The sequence below is a fragment of the Salvelinus alpinus genome, chromosome 4, assembly GCF_045679555.1.
Source record: "Salvelinus alpinus chromosome 4, SLU_Salpinus.1, whole genome shotgun sequence".
NCBI lineage: Eukaryota > Metazoa > Chordata > Actinopteri > Salmoniformes > Salmonidae > Salvelinus > Salvelinus alpinus.
In genome coordinates this window covers 18,123,085-18,146,409 of record NC_092089.1, presented here as the reverse complement: position 1 = coordinate 18,146,409, position 23,325 = coordinate 18,123,085, and the positions used below count along the sequence as shown (strand labels likewise).

The window sequence follows — 23,325 nt, the reverse complement described above, 5'->3', positions numbered from 1 at the left end:
TGTAAATGAGAGGAGAGGGGAGAGCTCATGACAAGGGTTATATTGTATTTACTGTATATTGTGGTTGGTGATGGTGAGAGATAGAGAGAGGCAAAGACCTCTTTAATGGATGTTCCGCAGGTGTGATGGAGAGAGGCAAAGACCTCTTTAATGGATGTTCCGCAGGTGTGATGGTGAGAGACAGAGAGAGGCAAATACTTCTTTAATGGATGTTCCGCAGGTGTGATGGTGAGAGACAGAGACTTCTTTAATGGATGTTCCGCAGGTGTGATGGTGAGAGACAGAGAGAGGCAAATACTTCTTTAATGGATGTTCCGCAGGTGTGATGGTGAGAGACAGAGACTTCTTTAATGGATGTTCCGCAGGTGTGATGGTGAGAGGCAAAGACCTCTTTAATGGATGTTCCGCAGGTGTGATGGAGAGAGGCAAAGACCTCTTTAATGGATGTTCCGCAGGTGTGATGGTGAGAGACAGAGAGAGGCAAATACTTCTTTAATGGATGTTCCGCAGGTGTGATGGTGAGAGACAGAGACTTCTTTAATGGATGTTCCGCAGGTGTGATGGTGAGAGACAGAGAGAGGCAAAGAGCTCTTTAATGGATGTTCCGGAGGTGCGATGGTGAGAGATAGAGAGAGGCAAAGACCTCTTTAATGGATGTTCCGCAGGTGTGATGGAGAGAGGCAAAGACCTCTTTAATGGATGTTCCGCAGGTGTGATGGTGAGAGACAGAGAGAGGCAAATACTTCTTTAATGGATGTTCCGCAGGTGTGATGGTGAGAGACAGAGACTTCTTTAATGGATGTTCCGCAGGTGTGATGGTGAGAGACAGAGAGAGGCAAATACTTCTTTAATGGATGTTCCGCAGGTGTGATGGTGAGAGACAGAGACCTCTTTAATGGATGTTCCGCAGGTGTGATGGTGAGAGACAGAGAGAGGCAAAGAGCTCTTTAATGGATGTTCCGGAGGTGCGATGGTGAGAGATAGAGAGAGGCAAAGACCTCTTTAATGGATGTTCCGGAGGTGCGATGGTGAGAGATAGAGAGAGGCAAAGACTTCTTTAATGGATGTTCCGCAGGTGTGATGGTGAGAGATCGAGAGAGGCAAAGACTTCTTTAATGGATGTTCCGGAGGTGTGATGGTGAGAGACAGAGGCAAAGACCTCTTTAATGGATATTCTGGAGGTGTGATGGTGAGAGACAGAGAGAGGCAAAGACTTCTTTAATGGATGTTCCGGAGGTGTGATGGTGAGAGATAGAGAGAGGCAAAGACCTCTTTAATGGATGTTCCGGAGGTCTGATGGTGAGAGACAGAGAGAGGCAAAGACTTCTTTAATGGATGTTCCGGAGGTGTGATGGTCAGAGATAGAGAGAGGCAAAGACTTCTTTAATGGATGTTCCGGAGGTGTGATGGTGAGAGACAGAGAGAGGCAAAGACCTCTTTAATGGATGTTCCGGAGGTGTGATGGTGAGAGATAGAGAGAGGCAAAGACCTCTTTAATGGATGTTCCGGAGGTGTGATGGTGAGAGACAGAGAGAGGCAAAGACCTCTTTAATGGATGTTCCGGAGGTGTGATGGTGAGAGACAGAGAGAGGCAAAGACCTCTTTAATGGATGTTCCAGAGGTGCGATGGTGAGAGACAGAGAGAGGCAAAGACCTCTTTAATGGATGTTCCGGAGGTGCGATGGTGAGAGATAGAGAGAGGCAAAGACCTCTTTAATGGATGTTCCGGAGGTGTGATGGTGAGAGATAGAGAGAGGCAAAGACCTCTTTAATGGATGTTCCGGAGGTGTGATGGTGAGAGACAGAGAGAGGCAAAGACCTCTTTAATGGATGTTCCGGAGGTGTGATGGTGAGAGACAGAGAGAGGCAAAGACCTCTTTAATGGATGTTCCGGAGGTGTGATGGTGAGAGACAAAGACTTCTTTAATGGATGTTCCGGAGGTGCGATGGTGAGAGATAGAGAGAGGCAAAGACCTCTTTAATGGATGTTCCGGAGGTGTGATGGTGAGAGACAAAGACTTCTTTAATGGATGTTCCGGAGGTGCGATGGTGTGCGTCCCAAATGGAACCCTTTGACCTTTGCAGCACTCTACCTGCACCACTCAGGGAATAGGGTGCCATTCTGGATGCAGCCATATATTCTCTGTGGCTGGTGTAGATTACAGCAGGTCCTTGAAGGTACCTTCCAGAAGAAACCCCTCTACTGTGTACTCTTAGGGGTTCTGACAAAATGCAGAAAGTCAGGACTCTTCCACCACAAAGGGACAAGAACAGGACGTAGAAAGTCCTGATTCAAAGTAAATCCCATCTAGACAGGGGACTCCTCCAATATCATTAGAGAATGAGCCCCGCTGCTACCTGAAACCCACTTCCTCATATCACCAAGGCTGTGTCCCAAATAGCACTCTGTAGACAGACTTCTATACAAGGTCATTATGTTCTCTGATCTGTCCTCTAAGCAGACTAGGCTCAGTAATTAATAATGGTAGTTCATCATGGTTGTATCATGTGACTGATTCCATTAGTCTGGTAGCAGCAGGGGAAGCCCTATGTGCCAGGTTGTATCATGTGACTGATTCCATTAGTCTGGTAGCAGCAGGGGAAGCCCTATGTGCCAGGTTGTATCATGTGACTGATTCCATTAGTCTGGTAGCAGCACAGTGTCTCTGTGGAGGTAGTAATCACTAGTCACAGCACAGTGTCTCTGTGGAGGTAGTAATCACTAGTCACAACACAGTGTCTCTGTGGAGGTAGTAATCACTAGTCACAGCACAGTGTCTCTGTGGAGGTAGTAATCACTAGTCACAGCACAGTGTCTCTGTGGAGGTAGTAATCACTAGTCACAGCACAGTGTCTCTGTGGAGGTAGTAATCACTAGTCACAGCACAGTGTCTCTGTGGAGGTAGTAATCACTAGTCTCAACACAGTGTCTCTGTGGAGGTAGTAATCACTAGTCTCAACACAGTGTCTCTGTGGAGGTAGTAATCACTCGTCTCAACACAGTGTCTCTGTGGAGGTAGTAATCACTAGTCTCAACACAGTGTCTCTGTGGAGGTAGTAATCACTAGTCACAGCACAGTGTCTCTGTGGAGGTAGTAATCACTAGTCTCATCACAGTGTCTCTGTGGAGGTAGTAATCACTAGTCTAGTCACAGTGTCTCTGTGGAGGTAGTAATCACTAGTCACATCACAGTGTCTCTGTGGAGGTAGTAATCACTAGTCACAGCACAGTGTCTCTGTGGAGGTAGTAATCACTAGTCACAGCACAGTGTCTCTGTGGAGGTAGTAATCACTAGTCACAGCACAGTGTCTCTGTGGAGGTAGTAATCACTAGTCACATCACAGTGTCTCTGTGGAGGTAGTAATCATTAGTCACAGCACAGTGTCTCTGTGGAGGTAGTAATCACTAGTCACAGCACAGTGTCTCTGTGGAGGTAGTAATCACTAGTCACAGCACATTGTCTCTGTGGAGGTAGTAATCACTAGTCACATCACAGTGTCTCTGTGGAGGTAGTAATCACTAGTCACATCACAGAGTCTCTGTGGAGGTAGTAATCACTAGTCTCAACACAGTGTCTCTGTGGAGGTAGTAATCACTAGTCTCAACACAGTGTCTCTGTGGAGGTAGTAATCACTAGTCACAACACAGTGTCTCTGTGGAGGTAGTAATCACTAGTCTCAACACAGTGTCTCTGTGGAGGTAGTAATCACTAGTCACAACACAGTGTCTCTGTGGAGGTAGTAATCACTAGTCACAACACAGTGTCTCTGTGGAGGTAGTAATCACTAGTCTCATCACAGTGTCTCTGTGGAGGTAGTAATCACTAGTCTCATCACAGTGTCTCTGTGGAGGTAGTAATCACTAGTCTCAACACAGTGTCTCTGTGGAGGTAGTAATCACTAGTCTCAACACAGTGTTTCTGTGGAGGTAGTAATCACTAGTCACATCACAGTGTCTCTGTGGAGGTAGTAATCACTAGTCACATCACAGTGTCTCTGTGGAGGTAGTAATCACTAGTCTCATCACAGTGTCTCTGTGGAGGTAGTAATCACTAGTCACATCACAGTGTCTCTGTGGAGGTAGTAATCACTAGTCTCAACACAGTGTCTCTGTGGAGGTAGTAATCACTAGTCACATCACAGTGTCTCTGTGGAGGTAGTAATCACTAGTCACATCACAGAGTCTCTGTGGAGGTAGTAATCACTAGTCACATCACAGAGTCTCTGTGGAGGTAGTAATCACTAGTCACATCACAGAGTCTCTGTGGAGGTAGTAATCACTAGTCTCAACACAGTGTCTCTGTGGAGGTAGTAATCACTAATCACAGCACAGTGTCTCTGTGGAGGTAGTAATCACTAGTCACATCACAGAGTCTCTGTGGAGGTAGTAATCACTAGTCACAGCACAGTGTCTCTGTGGAGGTAGTAATCACTAGTCTCAACAGAGTGTCTCTGTGGAGGTAGTAATCACTAGTCACAACACAGTGTCTCTGTGGAGGTAGTAATCACTAGTCACAACACAGTGTCTCTGTGGAGGTAGTAATCACTAGTCACAACACAGTGTCTCTGTGGAGGTAGTAATCACTAATCACAGCACAGTGTCTCTGTGGAGGTAGTAATCACTAGTCACATCACATTGTGTCTGTGGAGGTAGTAATCACTAGTCTCAACACAGTGTCTCTGTGGAGGTAGTAATCACTAGTCACATCACAGTGTCTCTGTGGAGGTAGTAATCACTAATCACAGCACAGTGTCTCTGTGGAGGTAGTAATCACTAGTCACATCACATTGTGTCTGTGGAGGTAGTAATCACTAATCACAGCACAGTGTCTCTGTGGAGGTAGTAATCACTAGTCACAGCACAGTGTCTCTGTGGAGGTAGTAATCACTAGTCTAGTCACAGTGTCTCTGTGGAGGTAGTAATCACTAGTCACAGCACAGTGTCTCTGTGGAGGTAGTAATCACTAGTCACAGCACAGTGTCTCTGTGGAGGTAGTAATCACTAGTCACATCACATTGTGTCTGTGGGAGTAGGAATCACTAGTCTCAACAGTGTCTCTGTGGAGGTAGTAATCACTAGTCACAACAGAGTGTCTCTGTGGAGGTAGTAATCACTAGTCTCAACAGTGTCTCTGTGGAGGTAATAATCACTAGTCACATCACAGTGTCTCTGTGGAGGTAATAATCACTAGTCACATCACAGTGTCTCTGTGGAGGTAGTAATCACTAGTCACAGCACAGAGTCTCTGTGGAGGTAGTAATCACTAGTCACATCACAGTGTCTCTGTGGAGGTAGTAATCACTAGTCACAGCACAGTGTCTCTGTGGAGGTAGTAATCACTAGTCACATCACAGTGTCTCTGTGGAGGTAGTAATCACTAGTCACATCACAGTGTCTCTGTGGAGGTAGTAATCACTAGTCACATCACAGTGTCTCTGTGGAGGTAGTAATCACTAGTCTCAACACAGTGTCTCTGTGGAGGTAGTAATCACTAGTCACATCACAGTGTCTCTGTGGAGGTAGTAATCACTAATCACAGCACAGTGTCTCTGTGGGAGTAGTAATCACTAATCACAGCACAGTGTCTCTGTGGAGGTAGTAATCACTAATCACAGCACAGTGTCTCTGTGGGAGTAGTAATCACTAGTCTCATCACATTGTCTCTGTGGGAGTCAGGAGAGGAAAACAAAATGGAGCTGAGGAATATATATGTCTTTACTTACCTGAGGTCCTGGTAAACCAACATCTCCCTTTTCTCCCTTTTCACCATCACCACCCTGAAACAGAAATGGACATGAGAAGAAAAATAACTCTGAATCATTCATTCCTTTGTCATTTTGTCATTTCATACAAAGCCAGTGGGTAGATGGAATGGTTTGCAAATTATTGACTGTACATTAGTCATATGCGGCATACTGTTATGGAACACAGTTTAACCAGAGGCAAATGTGTTCATATACAGGCTATATACTGTATCATATCTTATGTTCATATACAGGCTATATACTGTATCATATCTTATGTTCATATACAGGCTATAGACTGTATCATATCTTATGTTCATATATACTCTGAGTGTACTGTATATATATATATGAACATAAGATATTAAATATACTGTATCTTACCGGTGGTCCCTGGATGGAATGTCCACTAGACCCTTGAGGACCAGGGTTATAGGTCATATATCATATCTTACCGGTGGTCCCTGGATAGAATGTCCACTCGGCCCTTGAGGACCAGGGTTATAGGTCATATATCATATCTTACCGGTGGTCCCTGGATGGAATGTCCACTAGACCCCTCAGGACCAGGGTTATAGGTCATATATCATATCTTACCGGTGGTCCCTGGATGGAATGTCCACTAGACCCCTCAGGACCAGGGTTATAGGTCATATATCATATCTTACCGGTGGTCCCTGGATGGAATGTCCACTCGGCCCTTGAGGACCAGGGTTATAGGTCATATATCATATCTTACCGGTGGTCCCTGGATGGAATGTCCACTCGGCCCTTGAGGACCAGGGGGGCCCTGTGGTCCTGGAGGACCTTTATCACCAACTAGTCCTTGAGGCCCCTGGAGAAGACAGACCATGTATTTAAATCGCACAATGTTAACCAACCCAGGACTGTTTACTACTGATTTATAAACTATATTTCAACTGATGAATAGTTTATAAACTACTTTAAAAACCTTTAGAACACATTTGTAAAGCATACCTTAATGTAAAGTCAACAGAGTTGATTAACCTCCCGCCCTGTTTACATCAAATTGAATTGAACTAAAAGTTTGTCTTCTCTCTGGTGATAAATATGTTCTGTGTCTTCAACGTCCAAGTTTGGACATCAGGTTTTAGAGCTACTGTCTGACAGCCTTCCTTCTAAAGCACAATGCCATTGCCTTGGGTCTCTCGCTCCACACATAAATGTGATAATCATAAAGTTGAGACAAAGTACAATGGGTAGCCCACATGACCGTTCTCCGAGGACACTCATTAGAATGGCCTTTACATTCTGTGGGACTGTGTTCTATGAAATTGATTTAGTCTGTGTCCCAAATGGCACCATAGGGCTTTGGTCAAAAGTAGTGCACTATATAGGGAATAGGATGCAAATTAGAACGTATTTAAGCCATTACCCAACAGTAAATTTGAATTTAGATTACAGTCGTCCTGGGTTGGGTTTGTTTGGCACCATAATGCAATCTGTTCCTAGCATGGCCTCGTCGTTCACATCTGTTGTAAACTTTGTTAGCGAGCTGCGAGCGTGAAACTGGATTGTAGCAGAGGGACTGGAGAGGCCTGCAGCCTGCAGCCTTAGAGGCTGATAAAGCAGTCATACAGATGGAGAGAGGGAACTGTCCCATTTACCAAACCTGGGTTCAAACACTATTTGAAATCTTTAAAATACTTTGAGAGTTTGATTTAGTGTCAGGTGGGCGGGGTTTGAATGCCAGGTAGGCGGGGTCAGAATGCCAGATAGGCGGGGTCTGAATGCCAGATGGGCGGGGTCTGAATGCCAGATGGGCGTGGTTTGAATGCCAGATGGGTGGGGTTTGAATGCCATGTGGGTGGGGTTTGAATGCCAGGTGGGTGGGGTTTGAATGCCAGATGGGTGGGGTTTGAATGCCAGGTGGGTGGGGTTTGCAATGCAGGTGGGTGGGGTTTGAATGCCAGATGGGTGGGGTTTGAATGCCATATGGGTGGGGTTTGAATGCCAGATGGGTGGGGTTTGAATGCCAGATGGGTGGGGTTTGAATGCCAGGTGGGTGGGGTTTGAATGCCAGGTGGGTGGGGTTTGAATGCCAGGTGGGTGGGGTTTGAATGCCAGGTGGGTGGGGTTTGAATGCCAGGTGGGTGGGGTTTGCAATGCAGGTGGCCACCTGCGCTTTTGGGACTTTTGTAATTAGTTCCATTGCAACAGGCAAGTTCAAACCGAGCACAGCTGTAATATTTGAAATGATTTCAAACAGTATTTGAACCCAGGTCTGAGTCAGACACAGAGAGAACTGGAATAACAAAGTTTCAGCGTCCTGAAACTACAGTCCAAATAAGCTGTAATATGATCCTGTTTAACTACAACCTACACAAGCCTCTCTTGGCTTCAACATGGAGACTGCTGGCATAAAGCCAGAACGACACCGCGAGGTTCACTTAGTGTGTAAAAACAGTGACATCCTCCAAAAATAACAGAATTGCACATTACGTTGCATATTCATCTATCTCCACATCTCAGCCGTTGTTTCAGGCTATTTATTGGAAGAAATTCCATCCTATTCTTTATGTTCCAAGTTCTAGGTGGCCCCTCACGTACTGTAGCCAGAGTATGTGTTACTGTGGAAGCACTGAGCTGCTACAAGATATTAAGATCACCCCCCCATGTTGACTCTAATGCTTCCCACGGTTATTATTGGCTGGATGGCCTTTGGGTGGTGGACCATTCTTGATACACATGGGAAACTGTTGAGCGTGAAAAACCCAGCAGCGTTGAAGTTCTTGACACAAACCGGTGCGCCTGACACCTACTACCATACCCCGTTCAAAGGCACTTACATCTTTTGTCTTGCCCGTTCACCCTCTGAATGGCACACATACACAATCCATGTCTCAATTGTCTCAAGGCTTAAAAATCTGGATTTAACACGTGACATCAATTAGGGTTCATTGCTTTCACCTGGTCAGTCTATGTAGTGGTCTGTACACTGAGCTGTATTGTGATGGAGTCCCTCCAGTATGTGTTACTGTGGAAACACTGAGCTGTATTGTGATGGAGTCCCTCCAGTATGTGTTACTGTGGAAACACTGAGCTGTATTGTGATGGAGTCCCTCCAGTATGTGTTACTGTGGAAACACTGAGCTGTATTGGGATGGAGTCCCTCCAGTATGTGTTACTGTGGAAACACTGAGCTGTATTGTGAGGGAGCCCCTCCAGTATGTGTTACTGCGGAAACACTGAGCTGTATTGTGATGGAGACCCTCCAGTATGTGTTACTGTGGAAACACTGAGCTGTATTGTGATGGAGTCCCTCCAGTATGTGTTACTGTGGAAACACTGAGCTGTATTGTGATGGAGACCCTCCAGTATGTGTTACTGTGGAAACACTGAGCTGTATTGTGATGGAGCCCCTCCAGTATGTGTTACTGTGGAAACACTGAGCTGTATTGTGATTGAGCCCCTCCAGTATGTGTTACTGTGGAAACACTGAGCTGTATTGTGATGGAGCCCCTCCAGTATGTGTTACTGTGGAAACACTGAGCTGTATTGGGATGGAGTCCCTCCAGTATGTGTTACTGTGGAAACACTGAGCTGTATTGTGATGAAGTCCCTCCAGTATGTGTTACTGTGGAAACACTGAGCTGTATTGGGATGGAGTCCCACCAGACTGTGTCCAAAATGGTACCCTATATCCAATGTAGTACCCTTCTTTTCACCAGAGCCCTGATCCAAAGTAGTGCACCATATAGAGAACAGGGGTGCCATTTGGAACACAACCTGTGTAAGCACTGAGCAGCACAGTGTGATGGAGGATGAATAGTATACTTTACCACATTGCCTGGCTCCCCTCGATCTCCCCTGGCACCTCTGATACCAGCACCTCCCTGGAAGAAAGGAAGGGGGGAAGGAGTCCATAAACACCATGATAACCATACTGTACATCTGACTGGGAATCAGACTGTAAACACCATGATAACCATACTGTACATCTGACTGGGAATCAGACTGTAAACACCATGATAACCATACTGTACATATGACTGGGAATCAGACCATAAACACCATGGTAACCATACTGTACATCTGACTGGGAATCAGACTGTAAACACCATGATAACCATACTATACATCTGACTGGGAATCAGACCATAAACACCATGATAACCATACTGTACATCTGACTGGGAATCAGCTGTAAACACCATGGTAACCATACTGTACATCTGACTGGGAATCAGACCATAAACACCATGATAACCATACTGTGCATCTGACTGGGAATCAGACTGTAAACACCATGATAACCATACTGTACATCTGACTGGGAATCAGACTGTAAACACCATGATAACTATACTGTACATCTGACTGGGAATCAGCCCATAAACACCATGGTAACCATACTGTACATCTGACTGGGAATCAGACCATAAACATCATGATAACCATACTGTACATCTGACTGGGAATCAGACCATAAACACCATGGTAACCATACAGTACATCTGACTGGGAATCAGACCATAAACACCATGATAACCATACTGTGCATCTGACTGGGAATCAGACCATAAACACCATGATAACCATACTGTACATCTGACTGGGAATCAGACCATAAACACCATGATAACCATACTGTACATCTGACTGGGAATCAGACCATAAACACCATGATAACCATACTGTACATCTGACTGGGAATCAGACTGTAAACACCATGGTAACCATACTGTACATCTGACTGGGAATCAGACCATAAACACCATGATAACCATACTGTACATCTGACTGGGAATCAGACCATAAACACCATGATAACCATAATGTGCATCTGACTGGGAATCAGACTGTAAACACCATGGTAACCATACTGTACATCTGACTGGGAATCAGACCATAAACACCATGATAACCATACTGTGCATCTGACTGGGAATCAGACTGTAAACACCATGATAACCATACTGTACATCTGACTGGGAATCAGCTGTAAACACCATGATAACCATACTGTGCATCTGACTGGGAATCAGACTGTAAACACCATGATAACTATACTGTACATCTGACTGGGAATCAGACCATAAACACCATGGTAACCATACTGTACATCTGACTGGGAATCAGACTGTAAACACCATGATAACCATACTGTACATCTGACTGGGAATCAACTGTAAACACCATGATAACCATACTGTACATCTGACTGGGAATCAGACTGTAAACACCATGATAACTATACTGTACATCTGACTGGGAATCAGACCATAAACACCATAGTAACCATACTGTACATCTGACTGGGAATCAGACCATAAACACCATGGTAACCATACAGTACATCTGACTGGGAATCAGACCATAAACACCATGATAACCATACTGTGCATCTGACTGGGAATCAGACCGTAAACACCATGGTAACCATACTGTACATCTGACTGGGAATCAGACCGTAAACACCATGATAACTATACTGTACATCTGACTCGGAATCAGACTGTAAACACCATGATAACCATACTGTACATCTGACTGGGAATCAGACTGTAAACACCATGATAACCATACTGTACATCTGACTGGGAATCAGACCATAAACACCATGGTAACCATACTGTACATCTGACTGGGAATCAGACTGTAAACACCATGATAACCATACTATACATCTGACTGGGAATCAGACCATAAACACCATGATAACCATACTGTACATCTGACTGGGAATCAGCTCATAAACACCATGATAACCATACTGTGCATCTGACTGGGAATCAGACTGTAAACACCATGATAACCATACTGTACATCTGACTGGGAATCAGACTGTAAACACCATGATAACTATACTGTACATCTGACTGGGAATCAGACTGTAAACACCATGATAACTATACTGTACATCTGCCTGGGAATCAGCCCATAAACACCATGGTAACCATACTGTACATCTGACTGGGAATCAGACCATAAACATCATGATAACCATACTGTACATCTGACTGGGAATCAGACCATAAACACCATGATAACCATACTGTACATCTGACTGGGAATCAGACCATAAACACCATGGTAACCATACAGTACATCTGACTGGGAATCAGACCATAAACACCATGATAACCATACTGTGCATCTGACTGGGAATCAGACCATAAACACCATGATAACCATACTGTACATCTGACTGGGAATCAGACCATAAACACCATGATAACCATACTGTACATCTGACTGGGAATCAGACCATAAACACCATGATAACCATAATGTACATCTGACTGGGAATCAGACTGTAAACACCATGGTAACCATACTGTACATCTGACTGGGAATCAGACCATAAACACCATGATAACCATACTGTACATCTGACTGGGAATCAGACCATAAACACCATGATAACCATACTGTACATCTGACTGGGAATCAGACCATAAACACCATGATAACCATAATGTGCATCTGACTGGGAATCAGACTGTAAACACCATGGTAACTATACTGTACATCTGACTGGGAATCAGACCATAAACACCATGGTAACCATACTGTACATCTGACTGGGAATCAGACTGTAAACACCATGATAACTATACTGTACATCTGACTGGGAATCAGACCATAAACACCATGGTAACCATACTGTACATCTGACTGGGAATCAGACCATAAACACCATGGTAACCATACTGTACATCTGACTGGGAATCAGACTGTAAACACCATGATAACCATACTGTGCATCTGACTGGGAATCAGACTGTAAACACCATGATAACTATACTGTACATCTGACTGGGAATCAGACCATAAACACCATGGTAACCATACTGTACATCTGACTGGGAATCAGACTGTAAACACCATGATAACCATACTGTACATCTGACTGGGAATCAACTGTAAACACCATGATAACCATACTGTACATCTGACTGGGAATCAGATTGTAAACACCATGATAACTATACTGTACATCTGACTGGGAATCAGACCATAAACACCATGGTAACCATACTGTACATCTGACTGGGAATCAGACCATAAACACCATGGTAACCATACAGTACATCTGACTGGGAATCAGACCATAAACACCATGATAACCATACTGTGCATCTGACTGGGAATCAGACCGTAAACACCATGGTAACCATACTGTACATCTGACTGGGAATCAGACCATAAACACCATGATAACTATACTGTACATCTGACTCGGAATCAGACTGTAAACACCATGATAACCATACTGTACATCTGACTGGGAATCAGACCATAAACACCATGGTAACCATACTGTACATCTGACTGGGAATCAGACCATAAACACCATGATAACCATACTGTACATCTGACTGGGAATCAGACCATAAACACCATGATAACCATACTGTGCATCTGACTGGGAATCAGCTGTAAACACCATGATAACCATACTGTACATCTGACTGGGAATCAGACCATAAACACCATGATAACCATAATGTGCATCTGACTGGGAATCAGACTGTAAACACCATGGTAACCATACTGTACATCTGACTGGGAATCAGACCATAAACACCATGATAACCATACTGTGCATCTGACTGGGAATCAGACTGTAAACACCATGATAACCATACTGTACATCTGACTGGGAATCAGCTGTAAACACCATGATAACCATACTGTGCATCTGACTGGGAATCAGACTGTAAACACCATGATAACTATACTGTACATCTGACTGGGAATCAGACCATAAACACCATGGTAACCATACTGTACATCTGACTGGGAATCAGACTGTAAACACCATGATAACCATACTGTACATCTGACTGGGAATCAACTGTAAACACCATGATAACCATACTGTACATCTGACTGGGAATCAGACCATAAACACCATGATAACCATACTGTACATCTGACTGGGAATCAGACCATAAACACCATGATAACATACTGTACATCTGACTGGGAATCAGACCATAAACACCATGGTAACCATACTGTACATCTGACTGGGAATCAGACCATAAACACCATGGTAACCATACTGTACATCTGACTGGGAATCAGACCATAAACACCATGATAACCATACTGTACATCTGACTGGGAATCAGACCATAAACACCATGATAACCATACTGTATATCTGACTGGGAATCAGACTGTAAACACCATGGTAACCATACTGTATATCTGACTGGGAATCAGACTGTAAACACCATGGTAACCATACTGTATATCTGACTGGGAATCAGACCGTAAACACCATGGTAACCATACTGTACATCTGACTGGGAATCAGACCATAAACACCATGATAACCATACTGTACATCTGACTGGGAATCAGACCGTAAACACCATGGTAACCATACTGTACATCTGACTGGGAATCAGACCATAAACACCATGATAACCATACTATACATCTGACTGGGAATCAGACTGTAAACACCATGGTAACCATACTGTACATCTGACTGGGAATCAGACCATAAACACCATGGTAACCATACTGTACATCTGACTGGGAATCAGACCATAAACACCATGATAACCATACTGTACATCTGACTGGGAATCAGACCATAAACACCATGATAACCATACTGTACATCTGACTGGGAATCAGCTGTAAACACGTCATCTGGAACCCTGATGAAGGCAGCTTGTGGTTGAAACGTTGGTTAAATTAATACATGTATTTCATTGGGCGACAGAGATTGGGGCTATTGTCTTTTTCTTTCATTAAATAAAGTACAGAATTGAGAACTGTGTTTACTGTGTTGCCCTATACAGATGGAGACACTGGCTGCTGGGGTTGACCCAGGTCCCAGGCCTGCCCCCCCCCTCCCCTCCCTGCCCCCCCCTGTCCCTCCCTGTCCCTCCCCTCCCTGCCCCCCCCCCTCCTTGTCCCTCTCCTCCCTGTCCCCCCCTCCCTCCCTGTCCCTCCTCTCTGTCCCTCCCCCCCGTCCCTCACTGCCCCCCCTCCCTGTCCCTGTCCCTCCCCTCCCTGTCCCTCCCCTCCCTGTCCCTCCCTGTCCCTCCCCCCATCCCTCCCTGTCCCCTCCTCCCTGTCCCTCCCCCCATCCCAGGCCTGTCCCGCCTCCCCCTGTCCCTCCCTGTCCCTCCCCCTGTCCCTCCCTGTCCCTCCCTGTCCCTCCCCCCGTCCTGACTCTACTCTAACTGACAAAGGCATCTGGAAGTAATTGTCCCATCTGGCCTCAAAGGCTTCCTTCCTCTTCCTGTGTTTGCCTTAATGGCACCCCTGCGGGGACATGGAGCCAGGTGCTAATAGTTCCTATGGCTGGAGGCTGTGATAGCAGAGGCAGAGGCAGGACAAGCTCAAATTTGATTAACGTCCTGACACGCTCAGTCGGTTATAATAATATCAGTGATTGAAGACACACTAAAGAATAATAGAATTAAAGGGCAGGAACAGTTTTACTACGGGGTCAACACCTTCAGCAAGGAGTATTGTGTCTTGACAAAGCCCCACTTTAACTCCAGTCCAGCTTTAATGTTATAACAAGGGTTTAGTAGGTCAACAGTGATCAGAGCCAACAACCACAGAAACATAAGGAGGATGGTTTATAGAGGAACCTCAGATTAAATCTTCCTCCACTGTGGTTTTAAACTCTGCCTATAGGCTCCACCTGGACCATATGGATGTGGAAGCTGTGTAGACAGCAGAGAGAGGACTAATCTGCTTTGATAAATCCATATCCATATAATGACTTTCTCCAACATGTCTGTGTGTTGATACAGTGCTGGCCCCGTAGTGGCCCTGGAACCTGTTTTATTTTCCCCTTGGCAGCGAGCTGAGTACACAACATCACCTGACCTGACGCCTTCCAAATGAGCTCATTTATCTGCAGTGTCGTCATATCAGGTCCTACCCTCTGCTGCTGCGTGGAGTGAGATCAACCATTCTACATACTACTCTCTCTCCTTTCTCTCACTCGGTTTCTCTTTCTCTATCCTTTCTCTCTCTCTCTTTCTCTCTCTCTCTCTCTCTTGGTTTCTCTATCTATCCCTCTCTCTCTCTCTCTCTCTCTCTCTCTTGGTTTCTCTATCTATCTATCCCTCTCTCTCTCTTTCTCTCTCTCTCTTGGTTTCTCTATCTATCCCTCTCTCTCTCTTTCTCTCTCTCTCTTGGTTTCTCTCTCTCTCTTGGTTTCTCTATCTATCTATCCCTCTCTCTCTCTTTCTCTCTCTCTCTTGGTTTCTCTATCTATCCCTCTCTCTCTCTTTCTCTCTCTCTCTTGGTTTCTCTCTCTCTTTTGGTTTCTCTATCTATCTATCCCTCTCTCTCTCTTTCTCTCTCTCTCTTGGTTTCTCTATCTATCCCTCTCTCTCTCTTTCTCTCTCTCTCTTGGTTTCTCTCTCTCTCTTGGTTTCTCTATCTATCTATCCCGCTCTCTCTCTTTCTCTCTCTCTCTCTTGGTTTCTCTCTCTCTCCCTACCTCTCTCCCTACCTCTCTCTCTACCTCTCTCTCTACCTCTCTCTCTACCTCTCTCTCTACCTCCCTCCCTCCCTCCCTCCCTCCCTCCCTCCCTCCCTCCCTCTCCAGCAGAAGGTATGAAGACTCTCACTCTGTTGGGGTCCTTCCCCTAACAATGTCCACCTGTGGCGGAGACACGTCCACAGTACTAAGTGACATTGACCCTCCCCAGACCGGGAATGTTTCACCAAAATGACCTTTGGCGGGCGGCAGGTATCTGGTTTGGAATGGCTGGTTTGGATTTCCTTCTGTCGACCCCTGGAGTCTCTTTTCCTGCCTGCTATGACATCTCTCTGGAGAAATGAAGTCTCTGAGTGTTGTTTTCTGTCTAGGATTATTTTGTATGGTGTTAAAAGGTGTGTTAAAAGGGCCCCCTATTCCCTGAGACAGTAAGTAAAGGCAGTAGTAGGACTTTACGGGAGGTCCTGTGGGTCCGGGAGGTCCTTTACTGTCCTGAGAACAGCTACAGGCATGGGGCATGGCAGGACAGTCCTCCTCCAGCCTCTGTAGAACAACAGAAAACAACAGACGAACAAGAGGCAATTCAAAAAGCCACACATGAACATACAGCAACTCAATTCAATTTCCTATTTGTGATTCATGACAGGACAGAACACTGTGAATTAAAGTAAACAAAACGACTGTCACAGAATGGGTGGCTAACTGGTTCAAATGGGAGATACTTATGTAAATGTTCAAGAAAGAAAGTGTATTTCTCCTGGTGAGATTAAATGTCTTGGTTGGACATTTTTCAATTTCCAGGTTCCTCTATCAGTTAGTTCCTTCTGTCCAGTGCTCCAGTGCTCCAGTGCTCCTGTGCTCCTGTGCTCCAGTGCTCCAGTGCTCCAGTGCTCCAGTGCTCCAGTGCTCCAGTGCTCCAGTGTTACGTGTGTGGCTGGAGTACTGTGAGGCCTCAGGTTGCTATCTCCCCTGTTCCATCGGTCTGTCAACAGGAGAAAAATAACCTTTCTCCTCTCTTCTTCTCTCATGGCCTAGCAGCAGCACCATACATCACACCTATCTCCTGGGCCCCGGCTAGCTAGAAACACAGTTATCATTAAAATAATTGTCCTATCCTTTTCCAATAATAAAACGTGCTTTGAAAGAGCCGGGGAGGCCGGTCGTAAATACAGGCTAGCGGTCTGTGAGGAGTGAGCTGGACAGGACTGTATCTCCTGGGATGGGGTACTGGGAGTGTTTTGTAGAGTTGTTACTAACAAAGTGTCATTAGGATGTATTGACAGAGAGAGAGAGAGATATAGAGACAGAGAGACAGAGAGAGAGAGAGAGAGAGAGAGAGACAGAGAGAGAGAGATATATATATATATAGAGAGAGAGAGAGAGAGAGAGAGAGAGAGAGAGAGAGAGAGAGAGAGAGAGAGAGAGAGAGAGAGAGAGAGAGAGAGAGACAGAGAGAGAGAGAGAGAGATATAGAGACAGGGAGAGAGAGATAGAGATATAGAGACAGAGAGCGAGAGAGAGACAGAGAGAGATGCTTATTTATTTTAACTTGTGTGCTTTAACCATTTGTACATTGTTACAACACTGTATATATACATAATATGACATTTGTAATGTCTTTTTTGTTTTGAAACTTCTGTATGTGTAATGTTTACTGTTAATTTGTATTGTTTATTTCACTTTTGTATATTATCTACCTCACTTGCTTTGGCAATGTTAACACATGTTTCCCATGCCAATAAAGCCCCTTGAATTGAATTGAATTGAATTGAGAGACAGAGAGAGAGAGACGGACAGAGAGAGAGAGAGAGACATAGAGAGATTTGTGACCTTTTCCCACAAGGAAAGGTCAACCACTGAAGAACAAACACCATAGGTGTTAGAACAAACACCTTAGGTCAGTTAGGATCACCACTTTATTTTAAGAATGTGAAATGTCAGAATAATAGTAGAGAGAATGATTTCAGCTTTTATTTCTTTCATCATATTCCCAGTGGGACAGAAGTTAATATACACTCAATTAATATTTGGTAGCATTGCCTTTAAATAGTTTAACTTGGGTCAAACGTTTCGGGTAGCCTTCCACAAGCTTCCCACAATAAATTGGGTGAATTTTGGCCCATTCCTCCTGACAGAGATGGTGTAACTGAGTCAGGTTTGTAGGCCTCCTTGCTCGCACACGCTTTTTCAGTTCTGTCCTCAAATTTTCTATAGGATTGAGGTCAGGGCTTTGTGATGGCCACTCCAATACCTTGATTTTGTTGTCCTTAAGCCATTTTGCCACAACTTTGGGAGTATGCTTGTGGTCATTGTCCATTTGGAAGACCCATTTGCGACCAAGCTTTAACTTCCTGACTGATGTCTTGAGATGTTGCTTCAATATATCCACATAATTTTCCATCCTCATGATGCTATCTATTTTGTGAAGTGCACCAGTCCCTCCTGCAGCAAAGCACACACACAACATGATGCTGCCACCCCCATGCTTCACGGTTGGGATGGTGTTCTTCGGCTTGCAAGCCTCCCCCTTTTTCCTACAAACATAACGACGGTCATTATGGCCAAACAGTTATACTTTTGTTTCATCAGACCAGAGGACATTTATCCAAAAAGTACGATCTTTGTCCCCATGTGCAGTTGCAAACCATAGCCTGGCTTTTTTTATGGCGGTTTTGGAGCAGTGGCTTCTTCCTTGCTGAGTGGCCTTTCAGGATATGTTGATATTGGACTCCTTTTACTGTGGATATAGATACTTTTGTACCTGTTTCCTCCAGCATCTTTACAAGATCTTTTGCTCTTGTTCTGGGAATGATTTGCACTTTTCGCACCAAAGTAAGTTCATCTCCAGGAGACAGAAGGAGACAGTTGTTGGTCTGTTGGTCATTTGAATGGTTGGTTAAAAGGCAGTTGTTCTTACCAGTCCAGGGAGCTCACAGCACTTGTCTCGACTGGCCCAGGACGTGCTGCAGATAATGTCAAACATCTGGATCTGGAACTAGACACACAGAGAACAAATACACAGAGAAAGATTTAATATTGGCATGACATTGCAACACACTTACGGTATACAGACTTCTACACCATGTTCTACACCGTGGTCTACACAATGTTCTACACTGTGGTCTACAGCGTGGTCTACACCGTGTTCTACACAATCTACATCGTGGTCTACACCGTGGTCTACACAATGTTCTACACCGTGGTCTACACCGTGGTCTACACTGTGGTCTACACCATGGTCTACATCGTGGTCTACACAATGTTCTACACCGTGGTCTACACCTTGGTCTACACAATGTTCTACACCGTGGTCTACACAATGTTCCACACCATGGTCTACACTGTGGTCTATACAATGTTCTACACCATGGTCTACACTGTGGTCTACACAATGTTCTACACCGTGGTCTACACCGTGGTCTACACCGTGGTCTACACCGTGGTCTACACAATGTTCTACACCGTGGTCTACACAATGTTCTACACCGTGGTCTACACCGTGGTCTACACAATGTTCTACACCGTGGTCTACACGATGTTCTACACCATGGTCTACACTGTGGTCTACACACTGGTCTAAACAATGTTATACACCGTGTTCTATGTTGTACACCGTGGTCTACACTGTGTTCTATGTTCTACACCAAGTTCCACACCGTGGTCTACACAATGTTCTAAACCATGTTCTACACCGTGTTCTATGTTCTACACCGTGTTCTATGTTCTAAACCATGTTCTACACCGTGTTCTATGTTCTACACCGTGTTCTACACCGTGTTCTACACCGTGTTCTACACCGTGTACAACATGCTTCAGAGAAATATCCAAATAGTGGTTGTGAGGTATGATGACGACTCTCTGTCTGCTCAACAGGCTGTTTAATGGTGACTCTGTCTGCTCAACAGGCTGTTTAATGGTGACTGTCTGCTCAACAGGCTGTTTAACGGTGACTGTCTGCTCAACAGGCTGTTTAATGGTGACTCTGTCTGCTCAACAGGCTGTTTGATGGTGACTCTGTCTGCTCAACAGGCTGTTTAATGGTGACTCTGTCTGCTCAACAGGCTGTTTAATGGTGACTCTGTCTGCTCAACAGGCTGTTTGATGGTGACTCTGTCTGCTCAACAGGCTGTTTAATGGTGACTCTGTCTGCTCAACAGGCTGTTTAATGGTGACTCTGTCTGCTCAACAGGCTGTTTAATGGTGACTGTCTGCTCAACAGGCTGTTTGATGGTGACTGTCTGTCTGCTCAATGATGGTGAACTGAATGACCTAAATGTACATACACACAACCCACTCTCTGCTCTCTGGGAGGGAGATGACATCACACACAACCCACTGGGCACTCACTGGCTGAATCAACGTTGTTTCCACGTCATTTCAATGAAATTACGTTGAACAAATGTGGAATAGACGTTGAATTGACGTCTGTGCCCAGTGGGAATGTACTTTCACTGAGAGAGAGAGAGAATCACTTTTAAACACTAGGCTAAAATAAATGAAATGTATTTCTTATGAGATTACACATTGATACGATGAAACGGCTGAGGAAATATGAAAGCCTCACCACTTTAAAGGACAATAAACTGAGAATTAATTGTCAACCATCTCGGGGGACATTTCTTTCTTTCCACCAATTCCCTCAAAATGCTGTACGAAGCACTTTCTTTTCATCAGACTGTCTCCAGAAATAATAAAATAATACATTCTCACATAGTTGCAAAGCAGTCCATTCATCTACCCTCAGAGCTGCACCGAAATCATCACACAACTGTTATGCATCTAACAAAGACTGCTCCTCGTCTTATTTCCTGTCCTGACATCTTGGGTCACATTGATCCCAGTGAGGAAGACCAGGACTGTGTTGTTGTGGTGTTATAGAGGCTGTAGGGTGTTGTTATAGAGGCTGTAGGGTGTTGTTATAGAGGCTGCATGGTGTTGTTATAGAGGCTGTATGGTGTTATTATAGAGGCTGTAGGGTGTTGTTATAGAGGCTGTAGGGTGTTGTTGTGTTGTTATAGAGGCTGTAGGGTGTTGTGGTGTTGTTATAGAGGCTGTAGGGTGTTGTGGTGGTGTTATAGAGGCTGTAGGGTGTTGTGTTGTTATAGAGGCTGTAGGGTGTTGTTGTGTTGTTATAGAGGCTGTATGGAGTTGTTATAGAGGCTGTAGGGTGTTGTTGTGGTGTTATAGAGGCTGTATGGTGTTGTGGTGGTGTTATAGAGGCTGTATGGTGTTGTTATAGAGGCTGTATGGTGTTGTGGTGGTGTTATAGAGGCTGTATGGTGTTGTTATAGAGGCTGTAGGGTGTTGTTATAGAGGCTGTATGGTGTTGTGGTGTTGTTATAGAGGCTGTATGGTGTTGTTATAGAGGCTGTAGGGTGTTGTGGTATTATAGAGGCTGTAGAGTGTTGTGGTGTTGTTATAGAGGCTGTAGAGTGTTGTGGTGGTACTATAGAGGCTGTAGGGTGTTGGGGTGGTATTATAGAGGCTGTAGAGTGTTGTAGTGGTATTATAGAGGCTATAGAGTGTTGTAGTGGTATTATAGAGGCTGTAGGGTGTTGTGGTGGTATTATAGAGGCTGTAGGGTGTTGTGGTGGTATTATAGAGGTTGTAGAGTGTTGTGGTGGTATTATAGAGGCTGTAGGGTGTTGTTGTGGTATTATAGAGGCTGTAGAGTGTTGTAGTGGTATTATAGAGGCTGTAGGGTGTTGTAGTGGTATTATAGAGGCTGTAGGGTGTTGTGGTGGTACTAAAGAGGCTGTAGGGTGTTGGGGTGGTATTATAGAGGCTGTAGAGTGTTGTAGTGGAATTATAGAGGCTGTAGAGTGTTGTAGTGGTATTATAGAGGCTGTAGGGTGTTGTGGTGGTATTATAGAGGCTGTATGGTGTTATTATAGAGGCTGTAGGGTGTTGTTATAGAGGCTGCATGGTGTTGTTATAGAGGCTGTATGGTGTTATTATAGAGGCTGTAGGGTGTTGTTATAGAGGATGTAGGGTGTTGTTGTGTTGTTATAGAGGCTGTAGGGTGTTGTGGTGTTGTTATAGAGGCTGTAGGGTGTTGTGGTGGTGTTATAGAGGCTGTAGGGTGTTGTGTTGTTATAGAGGCTGTAGGGTGTTGTTGTGTTGTTATAGAGGCTGTATGGAGTTGTTATAGAGGCTGTAGGGTGTTGTTGTGGTGTTATAGAGGCTGTATGGTGTTGTTGTGGTGTTATAGAGGCTGTATGGTGTTGTTATAGAGGCTGTATGGTGTTGTGGTGGTGTTATAGAGGCTGTATGGTGTTGTTATAGAGGCTGTAGGGTGTTATTATAGAGGCTGTATGGTGTTGTGGTGTTGTTATAGAGGCTGTAGGGTGTTGTTGTGGTATTATAGAGGCTGTAGAGTGTTGTAGTGGTATTATAGAGGCTGTAGGGTGTTGTAGTGGTATTATAGAGGCTGTAGGGTGTTGTGGTGGTACTAAAGAGGCTGTAGGGTGTTGGGGTGGTATTATAGAGGCTGTAGAGTGTTGTAGTGGAATTATAGAGGCTGTAGAGTGTTGTAGTGGTATTATAGAGGCTGTAGGGTGTTGTGGTGGTATTATAGAGGCTGTATGGTGTTATTATAGAGGCTGTAGGGTGTTGTTATAGAGGCTGCATGGTGTTGTTATAGAGGCTGTATGGTGTTATTATAGAGGCTGTAGGGTGTTGTTATAGAGGCTGTAGGGTGTTGTGGTGGTGTTATAGAGGCTGTATGGTGTTGTGGTGTTGTTATAGAGGCTGTAGGGTGTTGTGGTGGTGTTATAGAGGCTGTAGGGTGTTGTGTTGTTATAGAGGCTGTAGGGTGTTGTTGTGTTGTTATAGAGGCTGTATGGAGTTGTTATAGAGGCTGTAGGGTGTTGTTGTGGTGTTATAGAGGCTGTATGGTGTTGTTGTGGTGTTATAGAGGCTGTATGGTGTTGTTATAGAGGCTGTAGGGTGTTGTTGTGGTGTTATAGAGGCTGTATTGTGTTGTTATAGAGGCTGTAGGGTGTTATTATAGAGGCTGTATGGTGTTGTGGTGTTGTTATAGAGGCTGTAGGGTGTTGTTGTGGGACTATAGAGGCTGTATGGAGTTGTGGTATTATAGAGGCTGTAGAGTGTTGTGGTGTTGT

At 44.7% G+C, this 23,325-nt stretch overlaps 1 protein-coding gene across 4 annotated transcripts in view; it reads right to left on the bottom strand.

Annotated features, from left to right (window-relative positions):
• The window catches only part of col14a1a (collagen, type XIV, alpha 1a), a 220,185-nt gene that overhangs the window by 31,407 nt on the left and 165,453 nt on the right, over window positions 1-23,325 (bottom strand). For all 4 annotated transcript variants that reach the window (XM_071395784.1, XM_071395782.1, XM_071395781.1 and 1 more), the window contains 5 exons: window positions 19,119-19,196; window positions 16,658-16,744; window positions 9,549-9,602; window positions 6,485-6,580; window positions 5,725-5,778 (listed from right to left, as the gene is read on the bottom strand). In XM_071395784.1, coding sequence (XP_071251885.1) covers window positions 5,725-5,778; window positions 6,485-6,580; window positions 9,549-9,602; window positions 16,658-16,744; window positions 19,119-19,196 — 369 coding nt within the window. The remainder of the gene's footprint in view (window positions 1-5,724; window positions 5,779-6,484; window positions 6,581-9,548; window positions 9,603-16,657; window positions 16,745-19,118; window positions 19,197-23,325) is intronic.